The sequence below is a fragment of the Aplidium turbinatum genome, chromosome 11, assembly GCF_918807975.1.
Source record: "Aplidium turbinatum chromosome 11, kaAplTurb1.1, whole genome shotgun sequence".
NCBI classification, from domain to species: Eukaryota; Metazoa; Chordata; class Ascidiacea; order Aplousobranchia; family Polyclinidae; genus Aplidium; species Aplidium turbinatum.
In genome coordinates, this window is record NC_137482.1 from 20359766 (window position 1) to 20385919 (window position 26154).

At 37.0% G+C, this 26154-nt stretch overlaps 1 protein-coding gene across 1 annotated transcript; it reads left to right on the forward strand.

Annotated features, from left to right (window-relative positions):
* The first annotated feature begins 1532 nt into the window (after positions 1-1532).
* LOC145779310 (protein tyrosine phosphatase type IVA 3-like) lies at positions 1533-25279 on the forward strand. Its single transcript, XM_082590864.1, has 10 exons — positions 1533-1657; positions 7798-7895; positions 9325-9436; positions 10534-10654; positions 14223-14393; positions 14583-14689; positions 21763-21855; positions 22856-22986; positions 24577-24651; positions 25103-25279. The coding sequence occupies exons 6-10, from the start codon at positions 14585-14587 to the stop codon at positions 25203-25205; spliced, it is 507 nt and encodes a 168-aa protein (XP_082446990.1). The 5' UTR covers positions 1533-1657; positions 7798-7895; positions 9325-9436; positions 10534-10654; positions 14223-14393; positions 14583-14584; the 3' UTR covers positions 25206-25279.
* The last annotated feature ends 875 nt before the right edge of the window (positions 25280-26154 follow it).

Genomic DNA, 26154 nt, shown 5'->3' on the forward strand with positions numbered 1-26154 from the left:
GTGCTTCTAAGGTAACTTTTCAAGCGTCGTATACAGCTAAATGTTCTTTCTGCAGAAGCAGTTGTGACTGGAAGTGTAGCCAAAATTATCAAGAATTTGTAAATGTTTAGATAAAACTTTTTTTGGAATTCTATTGTTGACACCGCATCAATCGCACTTGCTAGACTTTCATCACTTAAAACTTTTTCAAAAAATTTCGGGGGGGGCAAATGCCCCCAATGCCCCCCCCTGGTTGCGGGCTTGCTTCAGTGAGTGTGAATATGACTGGTGAGGTCGACTTGGGCAGTGAAGCCCATTGGCGGATTCAGGAGACAAATCTATCACTAATTTGTCCGCATGTTTCAACTCATGATTTACAATGCTCAGTTCTACATATCTTTGCAGCTACAGCGTAGGCTACATTTTCTGCAGCAGCTTCTATCAAGACCAAGGACAGACTGAGACTTGATTGATTGTGAGAATCCTTATCCTCGGTCTGGGAAAGCTTGTTTGAGAGCTTAATCTTCACAGTTTTGCATATTTGTGGGCTAGAGGCTTTGAACCACTGACGCAGTGACGCAGGCCCTGTTTCCGGAATTGACAAAGTGAAGTTTCCGCTGGTTTAAGTCATCCGTGGGTTAAGTGTTGTTGTCGATGAATTATTCCATTCGCAAGGTAGGCCTGCCGCTGACCGAAGAGCTGTCTTTAAAAGACGTTGCTCAAGCGCACACCCCAAGAGTGGAATCAACGTCGCTTGATCTTGAATTTTTTTCGTTTGCGACCGTGCCATATTTTTAAACACATTGTCCTGTTTCGGTATCAAACACATAGGCTTCTGGTAACGTTTGTGTTTTGTCGCTTTTACCTTTTTCTCCTCTGCTATGTTTGGTAGCCTATAAGATATAGGCCTATGTTTTTTTCGCTGTGATGGTCAGAAATAAACACAAACTGAACTAAACTGAAAGTTAGGCGCTTGACCAGATGAACTATCGGGGTGCTGACTGGTGAGTCGAAAACAAGGTGAGGTTGGAACTGAAGTACTGTACCAACCAAAGTTGGTTGAGGTGCGGGTCGGCCTAAGTGATCTTAATTAGTTTTCAAGATGAAAGTTTTAAACATAGGACTATAGGAGACACGTTAGTCAGTTTTGTCAGTGGGCTACGTCATCCCGGCAATACTTTTTTTACTGGAACCACAATATCTATATCACTAATACTGTACCGTAATATAGCGACTGTGCTGGAACGGCATTTAATCAATTGGCATATCATTACCAATAATATAAATAACCAACAGAGCTAAAACGTACATTTGCACAACATAATCACTTCATTGACCATCCAATAATTGACGCTGAACGTTTTTTGTCCACCAATAATTTGATTTTTGGAAAGTTGTTAACTTTTGCAATTTTTTTCACCGCTAAAATACTTGTCATTTTTTTATTCCCTTTCATTTAACACGTTTTAGCCTTAAAAGTTATTGACGCATATCGCTTTTGTGATGTCACAATTCTCTATAAAACATTCAACCTTTTTGCGTTGAGATGAGCAGAAAATGTGAAGCAAAGACATGTGAAATAATAGCCCACTTCATGGGTTTGTGATTGGCGTGCGTTACTGAACAAAAAGCTGCGATGGCGTTATGGTTTCCAAGCGTTCTCACATCGCGTATCCTGGTAAGTTTAAATGAAAGGTTCCGAGCTGGTGGAAATTTGCAGAATTCAAGTTATAATCTTGTCCGAATAAAGATGAATTGTTTGGATCGTTTTAGACCAATCGGTTTCTCTCTCTCGGTATTCAAAATCTTGATGCTGACAAGATTATGCTATAGCCTACACATTACATAAGACTTTAAGTTATTCTTTATTAAAATCATTATTTTACATATTAGTATCAACAAAAAGTAATATCGATAAATATGAAAGCGATTGTAGCATATTGAAGTACCCAGTAAGTTACATCCCTCGCCCTTGGCAACAAGAACAACACTGAATTAAAACTAAGCTGCTATGATATTACGGTATGCTATAACTTACGCTGGAGCTTATTGTGAGACATAATATAATTTACAGTTTTTGTGGAGTGTTTTTAAAAACAAAGAAGTGGCATCATTGTGATGTTGTACTAGTGTAAGTGTGGCCAGTTTCATGAAATATTTTTTATGTTGCACTCCTACTGTCTCAACACTTAGTTAAGAAAGAAGTGTGTGCGTGTAATAAAGTTTGCTGTTATAAGACGGTGTTTCTCTAGATCAGGGGTTTTCAACCTGGGGGTTGCAAGCCATTTTATGGAGGGTCACGAGGCGCCTAAACATCCAGTACCGTACACTGTTTTCAATTTTTTAGTCTAAATAGGTTAAAAACTATGTTTTTTCGCAATCGATCATGCCTAGAGCTCGACCAATATCACTTTTTCAGGCCGATACCAATATTTATGAAATTTTTAGGCCGAAATTTTTATACCGATGTATATCGGCCGATATATATATTATATATAGCCGTGTAGCTGCTTAATATGCCGCATAACTGATTAACTTCCACCGAACGAGGTCGTGTGGCTTCTTGCGTCATAATGCTCTGGGCACGAATCGGAAAACTTCTACAATGACGCTATTATTTTCTTCTGTGCAAAGTTTCACTAGGCTTTTTTCTTTGGGTTTATTTTTGCATGTCATGTGAGCGAAAGTTAATTTTTCCTGGGCCTTTTTTGTCTTACTGTATTACCAAAACTTGACAAATTTTGCTGCATCTTGCTGTAATCGCCTACTCATATGATCTAATTTTGTAACGAATCTTGCCTTATCAATATCGCTCGGAGATCAAAGCCAGACATTGTGACGTAAGACTTGAAATAAGTTGCGCGCGGTTAGTGTGGAAGTACCGGTACTCCCATCGATTCTTAGCGAAGGATCCACCTTTGTTACAATGATTCAATGTCATCAATCGTTGAAGCAACGTAAAACTCGAAAGTTTTCCTGCTTGAATGGAAGCTAAGGAATACAGTATTAACATTTTCTAGATGCGCACACTAGAATGGGCGGGAAATTATATTCTTGCAACAATTGTTCGTGCTATGCAAGCACGTTTGAGCAACTTGTGTTTCTTCTAAGGCGAGAAATAGCCGATACGATACAACATATCGGCTACACCTGATATCGGCCGATACATATCGCCTGACCGATATATTGGTCGAGCTCTAATCATGCCTTTACCTGAGGTTACTCTATTGTTGTTTAAGCTTTCAGACGTTGCAAAGGCTTTAACAATAAAAAACATTCAATATTTTTCACCAAGTTCTTGTATGCTGCTTAGCAAAAAAGCGAAATTAGTTAGAATCCTATGCAAAATATAGATTTCTCAGTATCTCCTTTCAAATAGCATTGAAAAAACTTAGTGTAGGCTATTTTGTTTGAAAGTTCTTTCAGCGACAGGTGCATGCTAGCTGGCTGCACGCGTTGACAAACTTAATTGCTAAAAATATGCAGCATCAACCATCTCACTGAAACTGATTTCAATAAATCCATAAAAGATTGCATTAAATTCAACCGGTAAAAGTGCAAAAATGTAGATTATTCTCATTATTTTTTCTCCTGTTATCTAGTCAAGCTTAATCGAACATTAAAATAACAACCGGAAAAGGAAGAAATTTAATAAAAGCCATAATAACATTGCAAAAAGACGTTTTTGGTTTCAGCAGTTTACATTGGAACAGCAAAACTGAACATAACTGGATGTCGGCATGAATCAAGTTTGATTAAATGTTGCATTAAATATGCTTTTGTTGAATAATTTTATGAGAGGTTGTGAGGCTACATTGATTGCTCTGAGGGAGTTGCAGTGAAAAAAGGTTGGAAACCCCTGCTCTAGATGAACTTAAGCTTTTTATGTTATTATTTTGTGATAATACCGGTATAGTAGAGTTACCATATGTCCCCTTTTAAGAAAATTTGCCCTCTTTTTAAAAAAATATAAACGGTTCTGCGAGGACACCCAAAAATGCTATAATGTTCTCTTTTTTGCCATGTTGAGTTTTCTTATATTTTCAACAGGAGTTTATTGTTTGATGACTTTTGGCGATGGATTGTAGGCTATTTGATTTCTAAACATTTCCTCTTTCAAGTAAATTGCTGATTCTTAGCCTACATTGTACAAGAAATTGGTATGCATTCTAAAAAAAAAAAGTGGTGAATGATATATACATATACCTAAAATAGGGTTGCCATACCGTCCGGAAAATTCCGGACATGTCCGGAATTTAGGGTTAAATTTTGCGTCTGGGAGGAATTTAAAAAAATGCTCAAATGTCCGGAATTTTATGATGGGCGTTTTGGGGGAATTAAAATTGCGGGAATAATCCTGTAAATTAAGGGTGTCCTAGAAAATTCGCTCAGCCAGCTCATTTTACTGCATCTGCAATCGTACTGTGCAGTGTGCACACTGCCAATCCAGAACATTGTTATTTCGTACCGTGTGCATTTTTTTTTACTATGAGGTTGTACGGAATTATGATGTAACATGACTCTTCAATATAATTTCAAAGATATGTGCTTAGTGAATTTTTCTCATTTTTGAAATCACACAAGGCCCAATTGAAGAGAATTAGATCTTCAGAAAAATATGCATGGTCAGAAGAGTAAATTTGTAGTGACTTGACTTACAAGCGTGTCTTTAATTTGTTTTAAGCATGTAATTGCTGTTCTTCCTTTTTCGGCACAACCTAATTCTCATTATTATTTTTCACTCTAAAGTTGAGATTTTTTTCAGTGACGGTCCGTAATTTAGAGAGTGCTTACCCTGCCTGGTGTGAGATTCTGCTCGTGACAGAAGACAATACTTCTCATTTCGGTAGCTGGCGCTTTAGCATTAGTATCGTACAACGTTTGCTGCTTTAGCATTTCGGTAGCGCATGTATATGGTCTCATGAAAATAGTCATGCACTGTCCGGAATTTTGCTTTTTCAAATATGGTAACCCTAACCTAAAACATCCTAATAATGCCTTTTTAGGCGTTTTCTTTGAAAAAAATACAAAAGAGTTTTAAAGTCATATAATTTTCACTTTTGAGTGAAACTACATGTTTTTTTAAAGGTTGCTGATATTTTTTATTTTGACTTGGTACCGGTAGTTTATTGATTTACATTTTTAACATTTTTTTTGCCGTTAATTTATTTTTATGATTGAGGCAAATTAGTACAGCTATGGCGCATGTGCAACTTTTCTACATATACCTATTGCAAAGGTACCAGTTTATGCTTTAACTAGGAACTTTCTCCAGGATGTCTGGATGAGAAACTCAGTTTTACCCTTTGGCATAAACCGTTACTTGTGCCTACAGGTCATGCTGTTAATTGTCTTCTACATTTGCATAGTAACTTTATCCAGCAATGGATAAAATGCCTAAATTTTCCCATTTCTTTGTCACATAGAAAAGTCCCAGACTTGGTGTGACAAAGAAACCATAAGAATTAGGAACTTTTGTAATTATTTTTAGCATACCATTAATCTGTTAAACGTTACCAACGGCATGTGCCGTTTATAGTTGTTCACTTGCAACTGACAAGTGCTGTTAACGACAAATGTCGTTTTCACACTTGGATATTTTACATTGAATTGTTAGCCACAATATCAGTTGTTTCTCGTTTAGAATAGAAATGTAATAAAAAAACTGTTTGGAAACGCTGTGATCAATCTAGTATGAAAAATTGTTAGTGTCATGCTTTCAATTTTTGTGATGTTTTCATGAATAGTTTAGTGAGTTTGAAAAGTTTAATTTGTAGCCTATTGCGCTGACACCGTTAAATTTAGCTTAGCTGCATTTACTAAGAATTTTTTGAATAGTACTACCCTGATTGTATCAATCACAAGACCAAGACATGATAACTTATGTATATATGTTTTATACTTATTTCTAAACAAAAATGTTGGAGAAAATTCGTGGATTACATAATGTTTTATTTTACGGTAATTTTAATTTAGTTAAAAAAATGCTTAACTCCTTGTAAAAGGAGTCTCCTACAAGTCAGAAGTTGTAAACTAAGCAAGTGACAACTGAGCTAGCAACATTTCAGCCTGTGACTGAAGTTGGTAAAGGATGAAACTGAGCAAGCCCTAACTTGGATTGTCACAATTCAGTGAGCAAGTTTGACTAAAGGGTGACCAAGCACATCCCACAACCACATGAGCACCAGGGTTCGACTTTAACTTTTTTTCGCACTGGCCAACCGGACCAGTGGCTCACCATTTGCACTGGTTTGCACGAGATCACACTGGTTTGTCCCATTTACTGATAAAAACAAGATTGTCGTGGGAAACACGAGGCCAACCCAGGGAAAACCACCTTAAAACGACAATAATGAATGGTGGCAATAACATGGAAATATACAATGGCGATAACAGTAACAACAGTTTATCTAGGCAAGACATTCAATCTACGTTGAGTCTTCAATCTACTTGGGGCTCTTCTTCAATTTCTGAATCCGATGATGGGTCATAATTGGAATCTCATGACGGGAGAATCCGATGTGTGTTTGTCTGGCCTTGTAAACACATAGCCAGTGTCGGGCCTTCTTGGTCTCACAGATGAATCGTTTGCCAGCCATAGATGTATGGCAGGTTTGGGTCAAAATCTTTTATTCCTGCTGACTGTATCTGGATGGTCAAAAGATCTGTTACGTGGTCAGCCCGGAGCCTTGACCTCAGCTTCGTCTTGACAATTTTCAATTGGCTGAAGCCACGCTCAGTTTCAGCAGAGCTGGCTGGCATACTCAGAACCAGGTCTACTAAGCTCAGAATGTTGTCAAACCTGCCCGTGTCACGTATTGTTGCAATTACCCTTTTTCTTACGATTTAACACCGTCACGTGATGTTGCGATTGCTTATTTCTTACGATTTAACACATGATGTTGCAATCGTCTTTTTCTTACGGTTTAACACGCACGGATCACATGCTTTGTTGTTTGAAGAGAACCGCAAACGAGAACCACGCACTCGAAACGATGAAATGACATAATACGATGATATTTTCGCACTGGACAGTCGGACCAGTGCGAAACGATTCATACTGGTCCGCGGGGAACTCGCACTAGACATTGGCCAGAGGATCAGTGCTAAGATCGAACCCTGAGCACATAAATCTCATTTGCTGACTTGGCACTGGCTGAAATGTAATTGCTGAGAGTTGAAGCACTTGCTAAGTTATCCAACTACCTTGTAAAAGAATATTAACAGAATATCTTTTGAATAATTACATTGTTAAGCAGTATCAAAGGTTTTCTTAATACTTGCGTTTCTTGGTAGTGAAGTGTAGCAAGAATTGACAGCGATAGGCACATGTTTTGCCCATGAGGCTGGGCTCTTTTTTTCTGATCAGTATCGCACTACTAAATCATGCCACATAGTTTTTAACCGCTGCTTTTGTCAGTCAATTGAATCCAAAATCACAAAGCCAATTGTCTCCAAGGGTGTGCACTGTTGAGAAGGGGCGATCTTCCTGGCGTCAGCACTACCTGACTACTCACTATAGAACAGCGAGCATTGTGTTTTACTAACCACACCAGTGTAGCCTCCAGCCCTCCACACTAGCCATCAAGACTTTTTCAAAAACATGTGTTTCTTGGCAGTTGAGTGTAGCAAGAATTGACAGCGATAGACACTTGCTTCTAGTGTGGGAGGTTACACTAGTATGGTTAGCAAAATGCAATGCTCGCTGTTATATAGTGAGTAGTCAGGTAGTGCTGACACCGGAAAGATCACCCCTACCCAACAAAGGTTTTTTAATTGCGTAAAAAAATTAATTTAATTTTTAAAATGCATTTGCAGATTATATGTACAGTTGCATAAGTGTAGGTAACTTCTGAATTGTGGGAACCCATCTGGAACTGCACTATCGACCACAAATGTTCTTCATTGAAACATTGGTATGATATTGGATATTGGATATTGTATTGATTAATTTTTTTAAATCTAATTTTTACATGTATAATTGTATATGTGTGTGTAAGATATTATGTATATATTTCTTTCAATTTATAGCTGAAAAGTAGTAAGCTTGAGTGGTAACTTTTAGTATTGTGAACACAACAATGAAATTTAATGCTTCAAGATCATATAAAATGTTTTTAATTAGAGATGTAGCGATACCGATATTTTGGCCGATCCCGATATCACTTTTTTAGGCCGATATTTTGGCCAATACTTTGGTGTTATAAAAAGAAGCAATTTTGGTATTTGCAAGGAATTATATCAAATGCTAAGTTTCACCTTATTTGCATAAAACTATTAAAATAAGCTTTCAATTGGCATAGTTTATTAAAGATTCAAGGATCCAATCTCAACCGCATTGTTGTGTCATAATAATAGGTTTTAGTCATGAAAGGCCAACGTGATTGAAGACTGGGGTATAAGGGAAGAAACATTACATCATAATTGGTGTTTCTGAAAAATTAATAAAGTGTTTGCGCAAACTCTCCAAATAGGCTATCATAATTGATAATAAGATGTAAAATGTAAACCAAGTGAATTGTGTAGTCCTACAAAAACTGTTTCTTAAGTGGTGAAGGAGACTCAATTTCTCCAATTTATCATTTGCGTTTCTTTTTTACTCTCAGCAGAGGATAAAACTAGGCCAAGACTACCCAGGTAGCAAAAATGTATAATTTTGCATCGTTTTTACATTGCTAAACATTTGAAAAACCCATGTAACTTGGTTGTCTTTAGTAAGCTGGTTCTATCAGTTTGTGATTCAATAAACCAGCTTACATTTTTGCTACCTGGGTAGTCTTGGCCTGGTTTTATCCTCTGCTGAGAGTAAAAAAGAAACACAAATGATAAATATTGGGGAAATTAAGTCTCCTTCACAACTTAAAAATCTAACAACGCAAAACTGCTGAAACAAAATGTTTTGTTTGAGTGAAAGAATCACTGTAAGCAAACAATGCCAAAAGGTGCGCGCATGAAGTCATGGGAGTGTGAGGTATCAAAAATTTGAACAGGTTGTTATTTTTCTACATCAATGTGACGTTAGTTACTACTTTAAAAAGTCTATATCTTTGCTTCTGCAGAAAATCCGCAGCAAACCCCTTTTTTTTGCGTGTTTAGTATCGGCCAAATTTTGCCGATACCGATATATCGGTACATCTCTATTTTTAATGTGACTAAGTTCTGGTTCTTGACAAAGGCTGTAAAAGGCCTGGAATTATCCAACATTTGTTAATGTTTTTTGTTCAAACCCATGCTGTTATTTGGTGTGTCATGCATTCGATTTGTGCATTGTTTTTAGTAAATTGCTTTTTTATTGTAGCTTAGTTTTCTACGTTTAGTTAAAGTTTTCAATTTTTTTTTGCACAGCTCAAGACTTCAAGAGTGTCAGTACTGTTAGCCCTTACTGTCCAAGTTCCCTGTGATATTTTCTGTGCTCGCTGCTACGCACAACATTTTCCGTAAAGCCAACGTAGTTCATGTAAGTGTTTTAAGATATTTATTTGCTTACAGTAATATTTATATTATAGTGTTATTTATAAGTAAAGATATGAAGAAAAGACTAGAGGCTGCTGAGATGTGGTTTCTCAGAAGGATGTTGAGGATATCTTGGACTGAAAAGAAGAGTAATGACGAAGTTATGAAATTGGCAAATGCAGAAAGGAGATTAATAACAACAGTTAGAAGGCGTCAGATGCAATTTGTAGGTCATATTCACAGACATGGAGATTTGGAAAAATTAGCTCTATTGGGGATGATACAGGGAAAAAAAGCAGAGGTCGACAAAGATTAACTTATTTAAACAGCTTGAATCAATGGGCCACAAACACAACAGTGAAAATTTTATACGAATGGCAAATGACAGAGAAGTTTGGAAGACCATGATCGCCAACGTCTGTATCAGATCAGGCACATAATCATCATCATCATCATTTGCTTACAGAGAAAGCTTTATTGTAATACTTTCAGAATGATGGCAATCTGTAGTTAGTTCTATTTGTTTTTGTTTCTGACCATCACAACGAAAAACAATATATGCTAAACATAGCAGAGGTCTTGAAAAAGGTAGAAGCGACAAAACATGAACGTTATAACGGGCTTTGTATCGAAACAGGAGTTATAGAGCATAAAGCCCATTTATTAATATTAATAATAGTACTCGAGTTATTCAAGTTTAAACTTCTACTTGAAATTGAAAATGTCTGATCTTTTTTTTTGAAAGCACTGTAGGAATTCATTAAACTGTATTAATGAATGCGATGAACTAATTTAGTTTATCTGTCTCAAATGTGAAATATTTTCTGCTAATTGTTACTTGCATTCATAATGCTTGATGCAAATAAATGGTAGTGGTAATCTCAGACTTGGTTAATCTGTTCTATCTGTTGTTTTTTAGTTCTTGCACTTGAACAGGGTCTTGAAGAACGCTTGGAGAAACATCTCCATAAGATTATATCTTGACTCATCAGTATACTGAGACATCGGTGTATAGCAGAAAAGTAATGTGTGGATAATATAATAAATTCAGTTCAATGATACTGGTACTGTACCGTAATGAAAAATATTAATGTATTTCAGCAACTGGAGGTACTTTTCAAGAAGAAAACCTCTCTAAACTTGTCAAAGGAATCTCAAGCTGGCAGAAAATCTTTTCTCATTCTGCTTTTGGTTCCAACCTGAGCATTTCAACTTACTACAGGTATTATATATCTGGTGTGATTTTCGTGAGTGACTATGGCAGTTCAGTTTCTTTTCTTTTGTTGGTGAAAAAAAATTTATACAAACGCAACTAATTCGCACAACAAGGATGGCAGCGAAGGTCACTAAGGTCAGCCATCACCTAGCTATTAGTGTTTAGTTTATGCCGTCTTAAATTGTATTATCGTGAATTGATCACATTCTCATAGTCATATCCTGAGAAACTGGAGTGGAAGATCTGCGTTTCTTGAGTTACGAGAACAAAGACTAGCGCTCTCTAGTAGCCCTTAGATGTGGTCTGGAAAACATTGCCAATTTGGTTGGAAAAGGGTAGACTTTAACGACAAATATTTAAGCTTAATTTAACCAAAATGACACCATGATAACATGTTATGCAGCTATTACTGTACTAACGGACCCTGTATCTTTCCCTATCAGATGTAAACATGCTAATGTATGACACAATGAGCAAGCTATTTGTTTTATGTATAGTTGTATACACAGTATTGAGAACGCAGAATTGAACACATGGTAATGATGGGGTGGCTCCTGGTCAAAGGCACCTGGGGGGGCGTCCACGTTTCGAAATTTTTAAGAATCTTTTAATATGGACAAACCAAGATTTTGTAAATTTAATAAGAACATTGCACCGTTGATTGTTGAGGAAAATCACCATAGCCAACGGCCCAACGCCTTTTTACGCAATTACGCATGCCCGATGATGATACGCAGTATACTGACATGCTTGAAGTGAGCACATCATGATTACCCCAATCGGAAGGAGGAAGTGACATATGTTTATTCAGCAGCAAAGGAAATGTAATTAATAGCATTGTCCCCTTCACTAACATATTACAGTATGTCTATGTTATTAACTTTTATCTTCGTGAGTAACACCCAAACTTAACATAATTGTACCTACTATATTGTGTACCCTGATAATTAATATCTAAAATTCTTAAACTGCTTTCAAACACCGATCAATCAGTCAATGTTGTGCATAAGCACCATTGCGTTTATTCAGTGACAAAATTGTTTATCATTGACATTGATCAGCCCGGTTAACTCTGTGGTTACGCGCACAACTCAAGATTAAGCAACACTGATTTTGTTTTCGGGGTCAACCCTTGAGCAATGCATTTTAGGACTGCTCTCCATTCAGCCGCACTTAGTGGATTAAATAATTCCCCGACAACACTTCAACACGAGCGGAAACTCCACTCTGTCAATCCAGGTTAATAGGCCTGCGTTTCAAAGCCACTTACAAGTATGCGAAACTACCAGTCCTGATTAAGCTCTTAAAGAAGCTTTTTCAGTCTGAGGATAAAGATCAAATCAATCAATGAAAGTCCAATCATTTTTAGTTAAGGCTGCGTATACCGGTAACATCAATTTACCACAACAAACGTTTCAGGGATTGTTAATTACTTTGATCATTGCAATAAGGTTGAATGTGACTCAAAATACCAATCAGGTTTTTTTTTATATCTGTATAAATTTTTAAGCAAGGAAATCTGGTGAAAAGCACAGCAGCATTTTATTGCCTGGTACATTCGTGTGGTACAGCGATTTCAAGCGTGTTTTTGTTTTTTTTTAGCTATGGAAGTGTCTTAAAAATATACTATGAAGCACCATCATAAAAAACCTAGTGATAAATTTGTTTATTATTTCATAATTATATTTATCATGTCATGACCCAGCCAAGAAAAGTTGCCCTTTTTGGCGCTTATGAAACAGGGAGTTGATAAAAATTAACATACTAAATTCTAATATCTGTTTAATAAAACTGGCCTACAACCTAATTACAAAACACAAGTACCATTGAATTATTATCTTATTCAAGAGGAGGTTGTCTGAAAGAAATGCGTCGCACCATGTCAGTTTTTTTTAGTTTTTTTTCTAAGCAAAAGAAAGTTCAGCAGAAGTAATTTGTGTCTGACAGTGCTGTAAAAAGTCGTGAACTAGTGTTTTTATCACCGCTTTTGTAGCAAGACGAGACTGGCAAAAGGAATATGCCTTGCAGAATAAAAACAATCGCTAGTCGCATTGACCAATGTGCTCGATACCTGGTTTAGCTAGCAAAGCTTTTAGCTTTGTAAGTATTCATGATGTCTTGGTTCAGCTTTCGCTGAGAAAATTTTTTTCTTTGTTTCTGATCCATTGTTATATGTTTCTGCACGGCAGGATGTTTATACGAATTTGTGTTAAAACCACATAAACACTCTTAGTCTTATCGCGGCTAGTCGCCACACCTTAGCACCATGTTCTGGTTATAAATAGCATTATCTGTAGGGAGCTGTGCAGGGCATTGATTAGCAAGTCGCAATTTCACAGCATGAAATCTTGTCTAAGGTCAAATTTCAATCTTGTTTCCAAGTTTCTCAATACTCCTTGAATGCACTTGCTTGCTTGGACTGAATCAAATCTCATTCTCTTGGAAGCCATTGACCCATTTAAAATACTACCCAACCAGCAGAATACCTACTCCTTTGTACAATGATTAAGGGTTGATATATATATTGATTCAACAGCTGTAGACGTTGAATCATTGTAAAAAGGACGGATTTTTGCGTCGTGTTGGACCTTGCGTTGATAAGCCGATTATCCAGAATTTAGGTCAGTAAGTCACACAGCTTGACAGTTGCTTGAAAACGCGTTTAACCAGTCAAAACCCTCGGTCCGAATTAAAGCGAGTCCTTGTTCTCAAACGCATTAGTTAACAACCCACACCCTTGGGTAGACTGTACTGTTGAAGCCGGAGTAGATTTTGCTACAGAAAGAATCGATATATTATGTATTCAGATAAGGAGGGACAGACGGAGTAGACGTTTTAAGACTTTGTTTTTTGATTTAAACTGTTTAATGATTATTATATATCTTCGTAAAGTGTCATGGACGACAGTCAAAACACTATAAAAACTATTAAATTTTATGTCAAAAGTTGGCAGATGAAATAATTTTATTCTCAGCAAGTTTAATATCATCTGGTTTAACTTCCCACCGCAATTTCATCATCTCCAAATAGCAATACGTTGTGTGGCTAAAACAATATTGTTAATACATAATAGTAAGTCAGTGAAGTTTTTATTGCATTGAATCAACATGGTGATTTATCATGGATTAGTGACTGATTCAATTGCCTTCACAGGAAAAGAAACTTCCCGTGATGCCCGTGTTGGATCAGTGAATGTTTTGCTACTTTTTAAAAATGCATGTTTTGATGTGTTGCGAACTTTTGTGCTGCCTTTTAATTAAATCAGGAATTAGTAAACTTCTCTACGTTTATACAACATTGGAAAATCCCGCATTTTGTTCATTATATCAAATATCCACCCACCAGAAACTATTAATTTGTAACAAGATGAAATGAAAAACTTGGGGAAGTTGATATCAGTTGCAAAAGTAATCTGATTTTACTTTGTTCAGCAATAAAGTGAAATCTATATACTAGTCCTAGTTGATAAGGAAGTGGTTGGAATGTGTCACGCATGCCATGAATTGTTCTGTAAACTCAATACAGAGGCGGCTCTTCATTTTTCTCATTTTAATTACAGTGTCTTATGTTTTAGGTCCTCAGATGGGGTGAAGCTGTGTGATATCGGTAAAAGTTGGGACTGTTGAATGCTACAAAACAGACTGTGTTACCTCAATAGAAACAAACTACCTCAACTGCATTTTGCACATACAAGTCTAAAAGACTTTATTTACATCCAATCAAGAAAAGGATACAAAGAAAATAGGTAATTGCTCTGTTTTTTATGTGTAAGTAAAAAAGGAATTAATTCTTGAAGAGTGACAAGACAGCAAAGTAGAAATTCATAGTACCAGTACTGGATTAGCAATATTTGATAGTCTACTGATCAATTGATTGGCAATTTATTTGCAGTTTGACTTAAATGATTTAAAGTTCTTGTGATTTTGAATACTAGGAATGGCGAGAATGAACAGACCAGCTCCTGTTGAAGTCCGTTACAAAGCTATGAGATTCCTGATCACCCACAATCCTACCAATTCCACTCTGGAAAAGTTCTTGGAGGTACGTAATTATGACGTGTTTTGAATGATGAAAAAACATTCATGTCCCACCATTATTGTGTGAGGCAACGGTTGGGTCTTTTTATTTGAAGTTGAAATAAACTCCTGATCAGTTAAGACTGACTCTACAAGACTTGTGAACGTCCTTCTCCACATATCTTCATCATCCCTGCGTGGAGTTAAAGTATTTCAAAGCCAGTCAGTAAATTACTTTTTTTACATTTTTGAACATCTGCACTATGCAGTCGTTGAATCAATGTAAATAGAGATGTGTGCTACCTACACTCAAAGGAGTTTTTATGAGGGGATGTTGATGCCAATGCACTGTTGCTGGTTCGTGTTTTCGTGCGATGTCAGTATAATTTTCTCCAGGATTCCGCATCAGCAATAAAGATTGCCAAGCAACTACAGTATATTGAACAGATAAACATATTTTTCTCTATTTTTGCCTATTAATTGAACCGGTCACAAGAAATAAACAATTCACTGTTCTGATTGTGATTTTTTTCCACCCGCTCAGATGTACATTCTTGCAAGTCATTTTTTTTACATTGGTTCAAAGTCTACAGACATTGAATCATTGTAAAAATCACTGATTAGCTGTTTGTGTGAATTTGCAGAGAGTTTTCCTTGCAAAGTTTTAACAGAATAGCAATTAAACTTTAGAATGACGTTATTCCAACAGCCCAAAACATTTTATTACACCAAGATGATTTGATATTTAGTTAACCCGATCCGCCGCTTGACAACCGGTGGTTTTAAATGGAAAGGTGTTTTGCCTTGAGCGGCCTTTGTTTCTATTGTTGACTGATGCGTTGTTAATTCATTTCTTTCAGATCGTTGCACACAGATTACTGTGTTTCGTTAATCGTTGCGCCACTCAGTCGCAATGTCAAATCACCACAGAAAACGTAATTGGGTTGTGGTACTGTAAAGGGAATTTCGTATCAAAAGCGTACGGTAATGAAAGAAACCCAGTCTCGTGACAGAGTAATTTGTAAACATACTTTGAGTAGGCTATTGATCCAAGGTGTTTAATCAACATGAATATTAACGTTTTACTGGTTAGTATGTGATCTAAGGCTCTAAGGTAAGCCGTGGGTGGTTACAAACGTTGGTCAGCTCACTCGAAAGCTGCGGTTTGTTGAGTTTTGCAACTCGCCTTTGTTCTGGATAAACTTGTCAAGCGTCATTTTGACAACACACTGCTTTGAGTAGTTTGTTTTAGAGTGTGTGGTTTCTGAGTGTGACTGTGACGTGCTCATGGTATTCTTGGTATGTAGAGTAGGCAAGTAACTAATGAGTACCTTTCAAGTGGTACTCATGTGATTTTGTGGCAACATGTCATCTTAACAGTTCAACTCCATTTGTCTAGTACTCCAGTTGTATACCATTCGAAGAAACAGTCTCTTTGTTGCCCATCCAAACATTTTTTGCATTGATTAAACTGCTGCAGACGTTCTATCAACGTAAAAAGGACTTTTGCTTGTTGCATTACTGTCAGGTGACCTTGCGTCAGTGAAATTACCGATGACAAGCAATTACCCATCACCAGCCCAATACAATGTAAACGCAAAGTACATTCTCATACATCTAATTTTTTTCACTACGTTTCTTCGAACTCCGTTGCCCAGAAATCAAAGACATGTTAGTTTGATGTGGTGGCGGCCGGTCAATAGCAGTTTAACCTTCTAATGACTCATGATTTGCAGTGGTTTGTTGGCTTGTTTACCGTGCTGGCACCGCAGTTTGCTTTGCACTCGTTTTGTCTAGACGTGTTGCGTATCTCGCGCCGGTATCAACCGGTTGAGACCGGTATTTTGTGCTCTTACGATGAAAGCCTGTTGACTTATTCGTACTGAAATTTCACTCACTGGAACATGCATTAAAGGTGTATCGACTTATTTGCAATCGTATTACGTCATTTGACGTTGCCTTACCAAAAAAGGGCAAATTTTTATTGCTTGTGAATTGAGATTACTTCAATCATCTCTTTGACGTCGGTAATTGTCTAAAAATGTTATTTTAAACACGCTAATTATACAAAATCACTTCAGTTCAACAACTTCACGATTGGCTATTTTTGAAATACTGTAGTAGGAAAAAAACTTGGTAGTATTCGCACATTTTAACCAAGGATGGGGTACACATACAGAAAAGTTAGAATTTTGTTTTTTCTGACGCCAGAATCTTCTCACCAAATATATATTTAGTATTTTTAACCTTTTTTTTGGATAAAAACTCTCTGATGATCCCAGTTATTGTCGAAAAGGTTTTTAGGTAGCCAGCAACCATATTTGATATGATAGAATTTCAAACATGTATTTTTCATTGCAGTGACTACAGACCATTGATAGCCTGCTGTCAAGTAGATGACATGTGCTTCGTGTTGTGTTCTTTTCGATTCAAAGCGTTATTGAGTTCTTCGAATGCTGTTGTTTGCACTTTACCCTACTCTGTGGTTGCGCAATTGTTCGCAACGTCTTTGATTCTTTCAGGGTCACTTGAACTAGAGTAAACAAGACTTCGGTCATGGGAACTCATTTCAAGTAGTGTCACGTATCCAACCGGCTATTTTTGCGTGTTTTCAACGTTTTGAGATATTGAGTTGATTTCGGCATGACTGTCACTTCACTGCCGCTCATTCGGCGTGTCAACAAAGCTGCATGAGCATGATTAACGAGACTTGATTTGATGGTTTCGTTAAAATTTAAAATGCGGTAAATATCACCATAAATATTAATAATAATCCTACGCCATAATTCACAGAAAACGAAAGCTTTCTCGAAGACCTTTAAAATTCATGATGCTTGCAAAAACCAAGACCAGTCCGGTGTAGCAGTCCAAGAGTTACTGCATGCCAAAAGTTACAAGAGTTGCCAAATATTTCATTTAAATTTTATTTAATTTTGTTTCAAAAAAATAATTAAATTTTTAACCTCTCAAAAGGTCAGATTAATAATTATAAGTATTTTGTAATGTTAACTGAAAAGCTTGCATTAGTTTGAGAGCAATGAATTCATTACACTTAGTTAAAACAATTTTTGCTTTTCTATCGATTGTGAAAACGCCTGGCACCGCTGGTAACTTTTGGACTGACAGTAACTTCCAGACTGCAACGCCGCAGAAGCAGTCCAAAAGTTACTGCTTTTGTAAGTGGGTGTGCTTTTTCGAAATTCTTTTGGGAAAACTTGTAAATGGACTGAAATTTCACTTGATCAGTAGATTAAACCCTCTGCAAGTGTGCGAAAGATGAATCCCAAGGATAAATATTCTCATCACGAAACCATAATTCTAGACTTTTAAGTTTCGTGCCACGTGTTTTCGATGGGAGTCCAACGGAAATTCATTGGAATCTCAAAGTGTTCAACACTTTCGTAAAATGTCAACAAGACATGTATGTCAACAAGACATTTATCGACTAGAGCTGGGGAACACCTCAATTTGAATTCTATACAGAAAAGCGCCATTAAAGATCACATTTTCTCATGTAGGCTACAGAATGTCAAAACAACGTTTCTATCAAGCAATTTGAGATCATGTCCAGAGGCAGGTCTGAGTATCAAACTAAGATCTTGGAAGCCTTGTAGGCTACATAAAACGTCACAATCCACTTTTGAACAGACAATTGTCTGCTTGCGGCTCGTCTTTCTTGCTCTCTGTATTTTAAAATTAGTTTTTTCGCACCTTGCCTTTCTACCATATCATTTGATCTGTTTAACACCTTTTGATGCAGTTACCTTTGATTCTCATGGAGCCTATCGTTGAGTTTGAGCTAGTCAGAAGTACTGAGCAGTTTTTGTATTTTCCTGTTTATAGATTTAGTTAACCATTGTATTTTATTCAGATGTAGTTAAGTTGTATGTATATTATTCCTGAAGAGGACATCTTGTGATGTCGAAAACGTTCGATATTTAATTGTTGCGTAGTTTTGTGTTTTTTGTAAATAATAATAATCTTTAATATGTTAAACTTTGCTCGGCTTCGTATGCCTATGGTTCAACAAGACAAAGTCTCTACCGAAACTGTAACTTTCGTAAAAGCTAATGCCTTCCCCGCGTGTGAGACTGTGATAGCCTACTCACTGAAGGTTGATGGCGTTTTGACTACTGGTTGGCCAACATGTAGCCTAAGTTACTTTATATTTCTTCAAAACGGTAGTTATGAAAAACCAGACCAAAAATAGGCTCAGTGCTTCATTCACTAGAAAACTTTGGTTTTAACTTTCATGAAATAGGCCTAGGATAAAATATAGTCAAAGACTATGTTCGTCAACTACAACTCAAGACCAGCGGCTAACAATATAGCCTTCAAATGCAAACTTTGCACGATATATTAAGGCCTGTTGCTGTAGCCTATAGCTTATTAAATGCCACCGATTCACGTATAGCCCGATTTAAACTTTGAAATGTTTGGAGCGATGATCAATTAAATTATTTGTTTCAACAGAGCCATATAGCCTACAATGAGTCAATAAAACACTCATAGTACTACATTGTGAATCGTAGGTTGCATTATAGCACAATCAGGATGACAGCAGAAGACTATAGGCTAAGTGGTCATCTAGTCAATCACCTCCCCATGCAAATTTATTTGCCAACGCACGTAAGGCACGGACACAACTTCAAATGGTAAAATACAAACAAATCAGGTTAAAATGATAGCCTACGTAAATTGTTAGGTTACAAATTCAAATTTCATTCCAAAACAGCAACAATTTCTGGTACAAAACTCATCTTTTAACTTTCATCTTATTTTCGCTTCATTCCCAATTACGTTTCTGCTGTAAATCAGGTTGTTAAGATGCAATGGTGGAAGTCTTCAATTTCAACATGTTTCCAATGTTGAAATCATTTATACAAATCTGCTGCAAGCGTCAAATCTGAAAACCTTGTTTTAGTAACTTCTGGACTGGCAGTAACTTTCAGACCGCGTATACGCGGTCCAGAAGTTACGGTAACTTTCAGACCGCAGTAACTCCTGGACCGTTACACCGGTTCACTTTGTTCCACAAGCTTGTTTCTTTCAGGGTTTCTGTGTACAATATTTATACTGATAGACACAATGTCCCTGACTAACTGATAGTACGATTATGATTGTCATTTCAACTACAATTCTAAAACCTAAGTTTTATATGTGAGTATAAAAAATATAAACTAATAGTTGTAATTGTTATGATCGGCTGTAGTGTTAAAAAGTTTGCTGCCTGTGAGAAGTCCCTGAACTGAAATAACGAAAATGTTACGCTTCTAGGCAGATTACTGAAAATTCGCCGCCAATTGGTCTTAAATAGCTCTTTGTGATATTGTTTAATAATCTAACTTTTTGAACCATAGGCAAACTCTCTACCGAAGCTGAATCTAACTTTTGATGGGAATTAATTAGCACCCTTTTTGGTCATAGTCTTGTGCTATGCCATATTTCTGAAGTGTACCATATAATATGTACTATACCACTGTACCGGAACAGTAGGCTATGCCGCTATGGTATTTTTTGAAATTATCTTTGCAATGTGGTCATTCTTGTTGCTAGGACGTTGTTCGATAGATTTGTGACGAAGCAAGACCAAAAGCGCTTCCAGTTTGCAAACTAATTCCTTTTTTCATTGTTGCAACGTCTATATAAGGTCTGATTGCGCCTGGGTTGTCACCACAATTAGTGGTATTTCAAAACACTTTTCGTTCGTTCACTGTTTGTTCATTTTAAAATAATCCTTATGAACTTTTGATCTCTTCTACTACCTGAATCTTTGAAATTAGTTCGGATAAACTTTGCAAATCGGATTAAATGACGTTTTCCTGACAAAACCACGTGACATTCCCCACCCAGGTAATCGGGCCTTGCTTACATTGACTCAACCTATGCGGACGTTGATTCGATATGAACAAAGCCTGATTTTCTTCCCGAGTCCTCACTCCTTTGGCCAGAATTCTCTTTGTCTAATGAAACTAATTTGCTTTCATTCTCGCGCCTTTTGTTGTTTTGTCGTCTCTATACATTCATTAATTGCACAAATAGCGAATTTCACTGATGTTTACCGAAACGTCAAATTGGATCTGGTGTTTTTTTTCAAATTAGGTTCTATAAATGAATAACCCGAGTCCAAAATGTCTTAAAATCGATAGAATAGGATACCACTTCAACGAAAGAGAAATAAAACCTTATGACAACATCATATTAACCCAATGAATAGAATATGTGTTTCTTTAGCCGAATAAGCTAGTTTATATTTAGACAAGCCAAACAATCTAACAAGTGAATTGTTCTGCATGATTACAACGTTGCTCTTTTTACATCGTTTTAACGTTTAGCGTTGTTGAAACATTGTACAAACAAAAACTTTTGTCAGTTCAATTGCAGTGAGTTTTTTTTTTTTTAATAGTATACATTGTATCAATGCATCTGGTGCACTGCATAATCCTGTTTGTTTCAAACTTTCACCACATAATAATCGACAGCAATTTTTGTTCATCTGAAATCAATGTCACCTTCGTCCATGCCCAGTAGTTTCTAGTATTAATCTACTCGATATCAACCTAACCTGTAAATAAATCACACACTGATATTTAAAAACAACATATCTTTTACTTCCTTGAACTGATGTCTTTTGTTAAGTTCCCAAAAGTGTTTTGTTCTTTTGCTGGAGTTTGTATTACTTGACTCTGCTACAAATATCAAGGTTGATCCAACCAATTGATCACTTCCAATTGTCGTTTAATTTTTTGAAACAGTTTGGTTATTGGAATAAGTGACTTCCATCTTTGGTTTTTCTTTTGTATGAAATAGGTTTATCAAAGTATATGGCAGACTGATATGCCATGCTCGTTCGGTGCCACATACTCATAAGTGGGACACTGAATTCTCACGGATAACATGGTCAGCAATTTCCGATTTCATAGAATCGATCCAGTTACAATGAAACTGAAATACATAGGTAGCTATAGCAACGCCTTTTCACATTGAATCAATGTTTGCAGACATAAAATCCGTCCAACAACAGGAAAAGAAGTGCTATTTTGCCGCAATTGCAGTGTTGAGTGGCATGTTTTTTTAAAGAACTCGTTTACTTTGCAGATACTGAATCACTACGAAGCTGATACAGTGGTGCGAGTGTGCGAGTCAACATACGATAAAGAACGTTTAACATCCAAAGGCATCCAAGTCATGGTTGGTGTTTTTCTGTTGTCAGTAGAAGCTCGGCAAAAAATAAGTACTTTTTTTGCATTGATTCGACGTTTGCTGGTTAGCTCTCGACCATTTCGTTTTCGCGACACACATCACTTCATTCAAATTTACACTAACCTCACCATTTGTTTATGAAAACATCTACAGTTTTTCAGTTTTTAAAATGCCAACTAGGCCAATTTTACGTTTTGAAAAAAGAAAAGTGAAAATTTGAACTTAAGTGTGCGGCTTAGATGTCATCGGATCTTTATATAGCAGCCGAGCAGTAATGGTAAACAAGGTTATTATTCGTGTCTAAAATACGATCCAATCACAAGACGCTGTAAATAAAGATCAAACAGTTTCTTAGGCACAAGCTTGCGTAGACGTCCGATCGAATGAAATCATCTTGTAACGATGAAACAGTGCAAAACGGTCACTACCCAGACAGCAAAAACGATGAATTTGCTGTCTGGGATTGTCAACTTAAGTGTAGCCACTGACGTAGCATTTAATGTGATTAGAAGCAACAGTGGTTTATTATTTCACCCGACTGAAACTGCTCTTTCGTTGCGTTGTTTTTTCATCATGAAACGTTACGATTGAAAATGCAGCAGGAAATTTGTGGAGAAAGGAGATAGACCATGCCCTTGTATCCACAATTCCACATGATAAGGAAATTGCTGTAAATTTACTTAAAATGGTATTTGTTTGACCTAAACCAAGTGGGGCCGGTGTACAGTAAAAATAGATGATTTGTCGTCTTACTTTTCATAATATAAAGAACATCTCATTCTTAGGGACCACATAAGTTTCAATCCCAAGCTGTCAAAGGTTCTTGTTTTCTCATCAGTTTAATATCCAGCTACGCGAAATGATGTAAAACGAATATCTTTGCTGATTGGGTTGCTAAACAAAGGCTATCCGCTCTGTACACTGCGTTCGCCACCATCGGGTATGTTCGTGACAGTTCGTTTACCAAGTCTTGCACATTTCTTTTCAGGATTGGGCATTTGACGACGGCGCAGCCCCTCCCAAGTTTGTGGTCGAAAATTGGCTTAATCTGCTCAAAGCCCACATCAAACAAAGCCCGGAGACTTGCATTGCCGTGCACTGTGTGGCGGGGCTTGGCAGGTAGTTACATGTTTTTTGATAAGATCTTCAATCGCCTTGACAGCACGTGTTTTACGTTGTAACAGGATTTTCTAGTTGTTGTTTGTTACTTTCCACTTTTAAAACTTTTTTTGACTTGGAGCAGTGAGCACATATACAGTGTTTGAAAATAATTGATTAAACCTCTCTGAAATTGTTCATGAGTGTGTTTTGTGTGTCTAGGACTTTAGAGTCAATACTGTTTAGTTCAGAAATATCTTGTTCACCAGGTTTTATATTTTTTAACTTTGATATTTCTGTTCTTGAGTTAACATGAACAACTTTATTGCATAGTAAATATTTTGCCACCATACTAACAGTGGGTTATTTGCCGATTAAATGTTCATTAGCCCAACTTATTTCGCTGACTAGCTTTTTCGCTACGCACAAACAGTAATCCGCTGATTAGAATCACCGATTACTGATCTTCCTGTAAATTGTGCAAACTGATTTCCGATTAACTAATCATACGATTAGCTTAATTGGTCGTTCAAAAGATCCGCTGTTGGTGCACCCAACATTAAAAGTCAGTGATTACTGTTCAAAATAACGGGCTTGCGCGTTCATGATGACTAGGTCCAAGGCTACAAGTTTCGCTGACGTGTTTACTGATGAACGTTAAGCTGGGTTTCGTTTTAGAATGTAATTTTGGTGTAAAGCTTTTTCAGTTATGGCAAATCGTTCAACGTTGCAATGGCATTGGGAGAACGTTAGACATCAGACTTGTACGGAAGGGCCCTATGGGTAAAACTAGAGTTGTTTCTTACCGCAACCAATTACACAGAGCGCATGAATCATCACCTTGACCACATTGATGTGGGGGAAACTCGTTTTACATCAATGAGATAGTGGCGATGTTAAACCAATGAAAAGAAACACTAGATATATTCTTTAGCTTTGTTTTCACGATTTAATAACAATCTTCCAATAATAATATTTCCAAGAAATAAACCCTTAGCGTTGTTCAAACCGCCAAGAGGCACAAACACAATATTACAAAAATAAATGTACTCGATATAATGACAGTTTTGCTCAAGAAACTAGCTCTTGGTCCTTCTATTCTGCTGGTCACAAACTTTTTGCTTCATACGAGCGACTGGAGAGCAGGGTGGGGTGAAAACAACTTTTTTTAAAATTCAAAAAAGGGGGTCTAGATCCCTGAAAAATTGGCAAATAACAATTTAACAAAACTGGTTTCGTGGAGTTGCACCCTCTATTGGCCGTGCTATCCCCCATTTTATGGGTAATGCCCCCAAAATTCTCAAATCGGCTGTAACTTTTGAACTGCTGGTGCTAGGAACATGAGTTTGGTATCAAATGAAGCAGAATCATAATGTTTCTATTCGCTCTAAGAGGACTTTTGCTTTGTCTTCCACCAGGTACTCAGTATTCAGAAGCCAGCAGTAATGCACTGCGCTGCATGTTCACGCAATCACGCCTATGTCACCACAGCTGCGACAACGCTGGCTTCTGAGTGACGATAGCAACAAAGCCGTGTTGAATAAAGCGCACTGCAATGAAAACAAGTTTTGTTTTTCTTGTTTTTGTTTTCATCTTGTTTTTCTTCTACAGAGCCCCTGTACTGGTAGCAGTTGCTCTTATGGAGTCTGGTATGAGATATGAAGATGCTGTGGAATTCATACGAGAGTAAGTCTTTGTCAACGCTCTGCATTATGAAGTTATCGCTGTCACAGGGTTCCACGTATCATGACAGGATGTGACAACACCTCACTGCGCTAGTAGGCTGCATTACACAACAGATTGTTATATATTGTGGCTTGGTTTGGCTATAATCGTTACAAAAGTATTGCCAGTAATAGAACAATGCTGGCAATTTTTTTTAGGTGTTTTTCAAGTGTTGCCAGTTGTTTGTAAGGCGCAGTATTGTATATTAAATAAATTCACAGTGAACAGTTTCATTGTATTTGTAAGTCGAACATAATTTTTCACATTTACTGACTGTGGTGATTTGGTTCCGTTGGTTATCCAACGACACCTTGCAAATAAGCAATTTTGCTGTGGTAGAAGTAAAAAAATTAACATACCGCAATTTAAGAACTATTTTTTAAACCGTTAATGTTTTTCTTTTTTTTTTCAGAAAAAGAAGGGGCGCAATAAACACAAAACAGCTTCAATACCTGGAAAGCTACCGCCCTCGCAACTATCTCGGCAGCAAAGACAAGGGTTGCGCCATCATGTGACCGATTTTTTTTGCAGCATTTCATAAACTGCGCATGCGCACTATTTTGAAATACAAACCTCATCATAAAGGGCTGATTTTTTGCGGTGCACCTAGTGTTGATAACACCACAAAAAACGCCCGCAAACAAAATTTCAACTCTTGAGAGGCCAATTTTTGTTGTAGCCACGTTTTACCTGTCTCGCTTGCGTTGCAGTATACTTTGCTTTTAAGTTGATTTTAGGTTGACTCAACTCTTTTTTTCATTTTGGTGAACACCTAGGTTGCACAGAAAAATGATGATTCGGGAAATCAAACGCCTTACCGATTTATCGCAATAGTTAAAAAAACAGAAGGTTTTATTTCTGTGAATGATGTCAACTTTAAGTTAATGAGTATTTTCGGTTCACGAAGTTTGACTCTCGCATAAATTCGACGTTGATCGAGCTACAGTCTGTTGAGTTACAGCTTCAGTTTTAATTGCATTGTTTTATTTGTTTTGTCCTTTAATTTTAATATTGTAGTTATCCGGCACGAGAGCGCTACACCACGTCACGTGTGTTCAAAATTCAAAAATCCTATCAGCTTTTGGTGCTGTGGTAAGTTATCTGCTGATTCTGTGCGGTCAACATTTTCCAACGTTTATCCAACTACAAGCTTCCGTGTTTCTAAGGCTTGTGTCCTTCGGTGTGTATTGTACGACGTGCGTGTTTGATAGAAGGTTTCGTAAAAACGCCGCCTTTTCCTTGTGCAGAATGGCGCTGTGGTCGTTAACATTGTATTCAGTTTCGAAAGTATTGTGTAGAATCTTTTCAGATCACCACGCAGCCTTCCATATATCTTAGATTCAGCTTTGTGACGTTATTCTGACAGCATATCAGTCGTTTTTTACACTGATTTGACGTCTTCAAACGACTGATTTGTTATCTGGGATACTTATCGTCGGATAAAGGAAAGACGTGTGTTTGTGC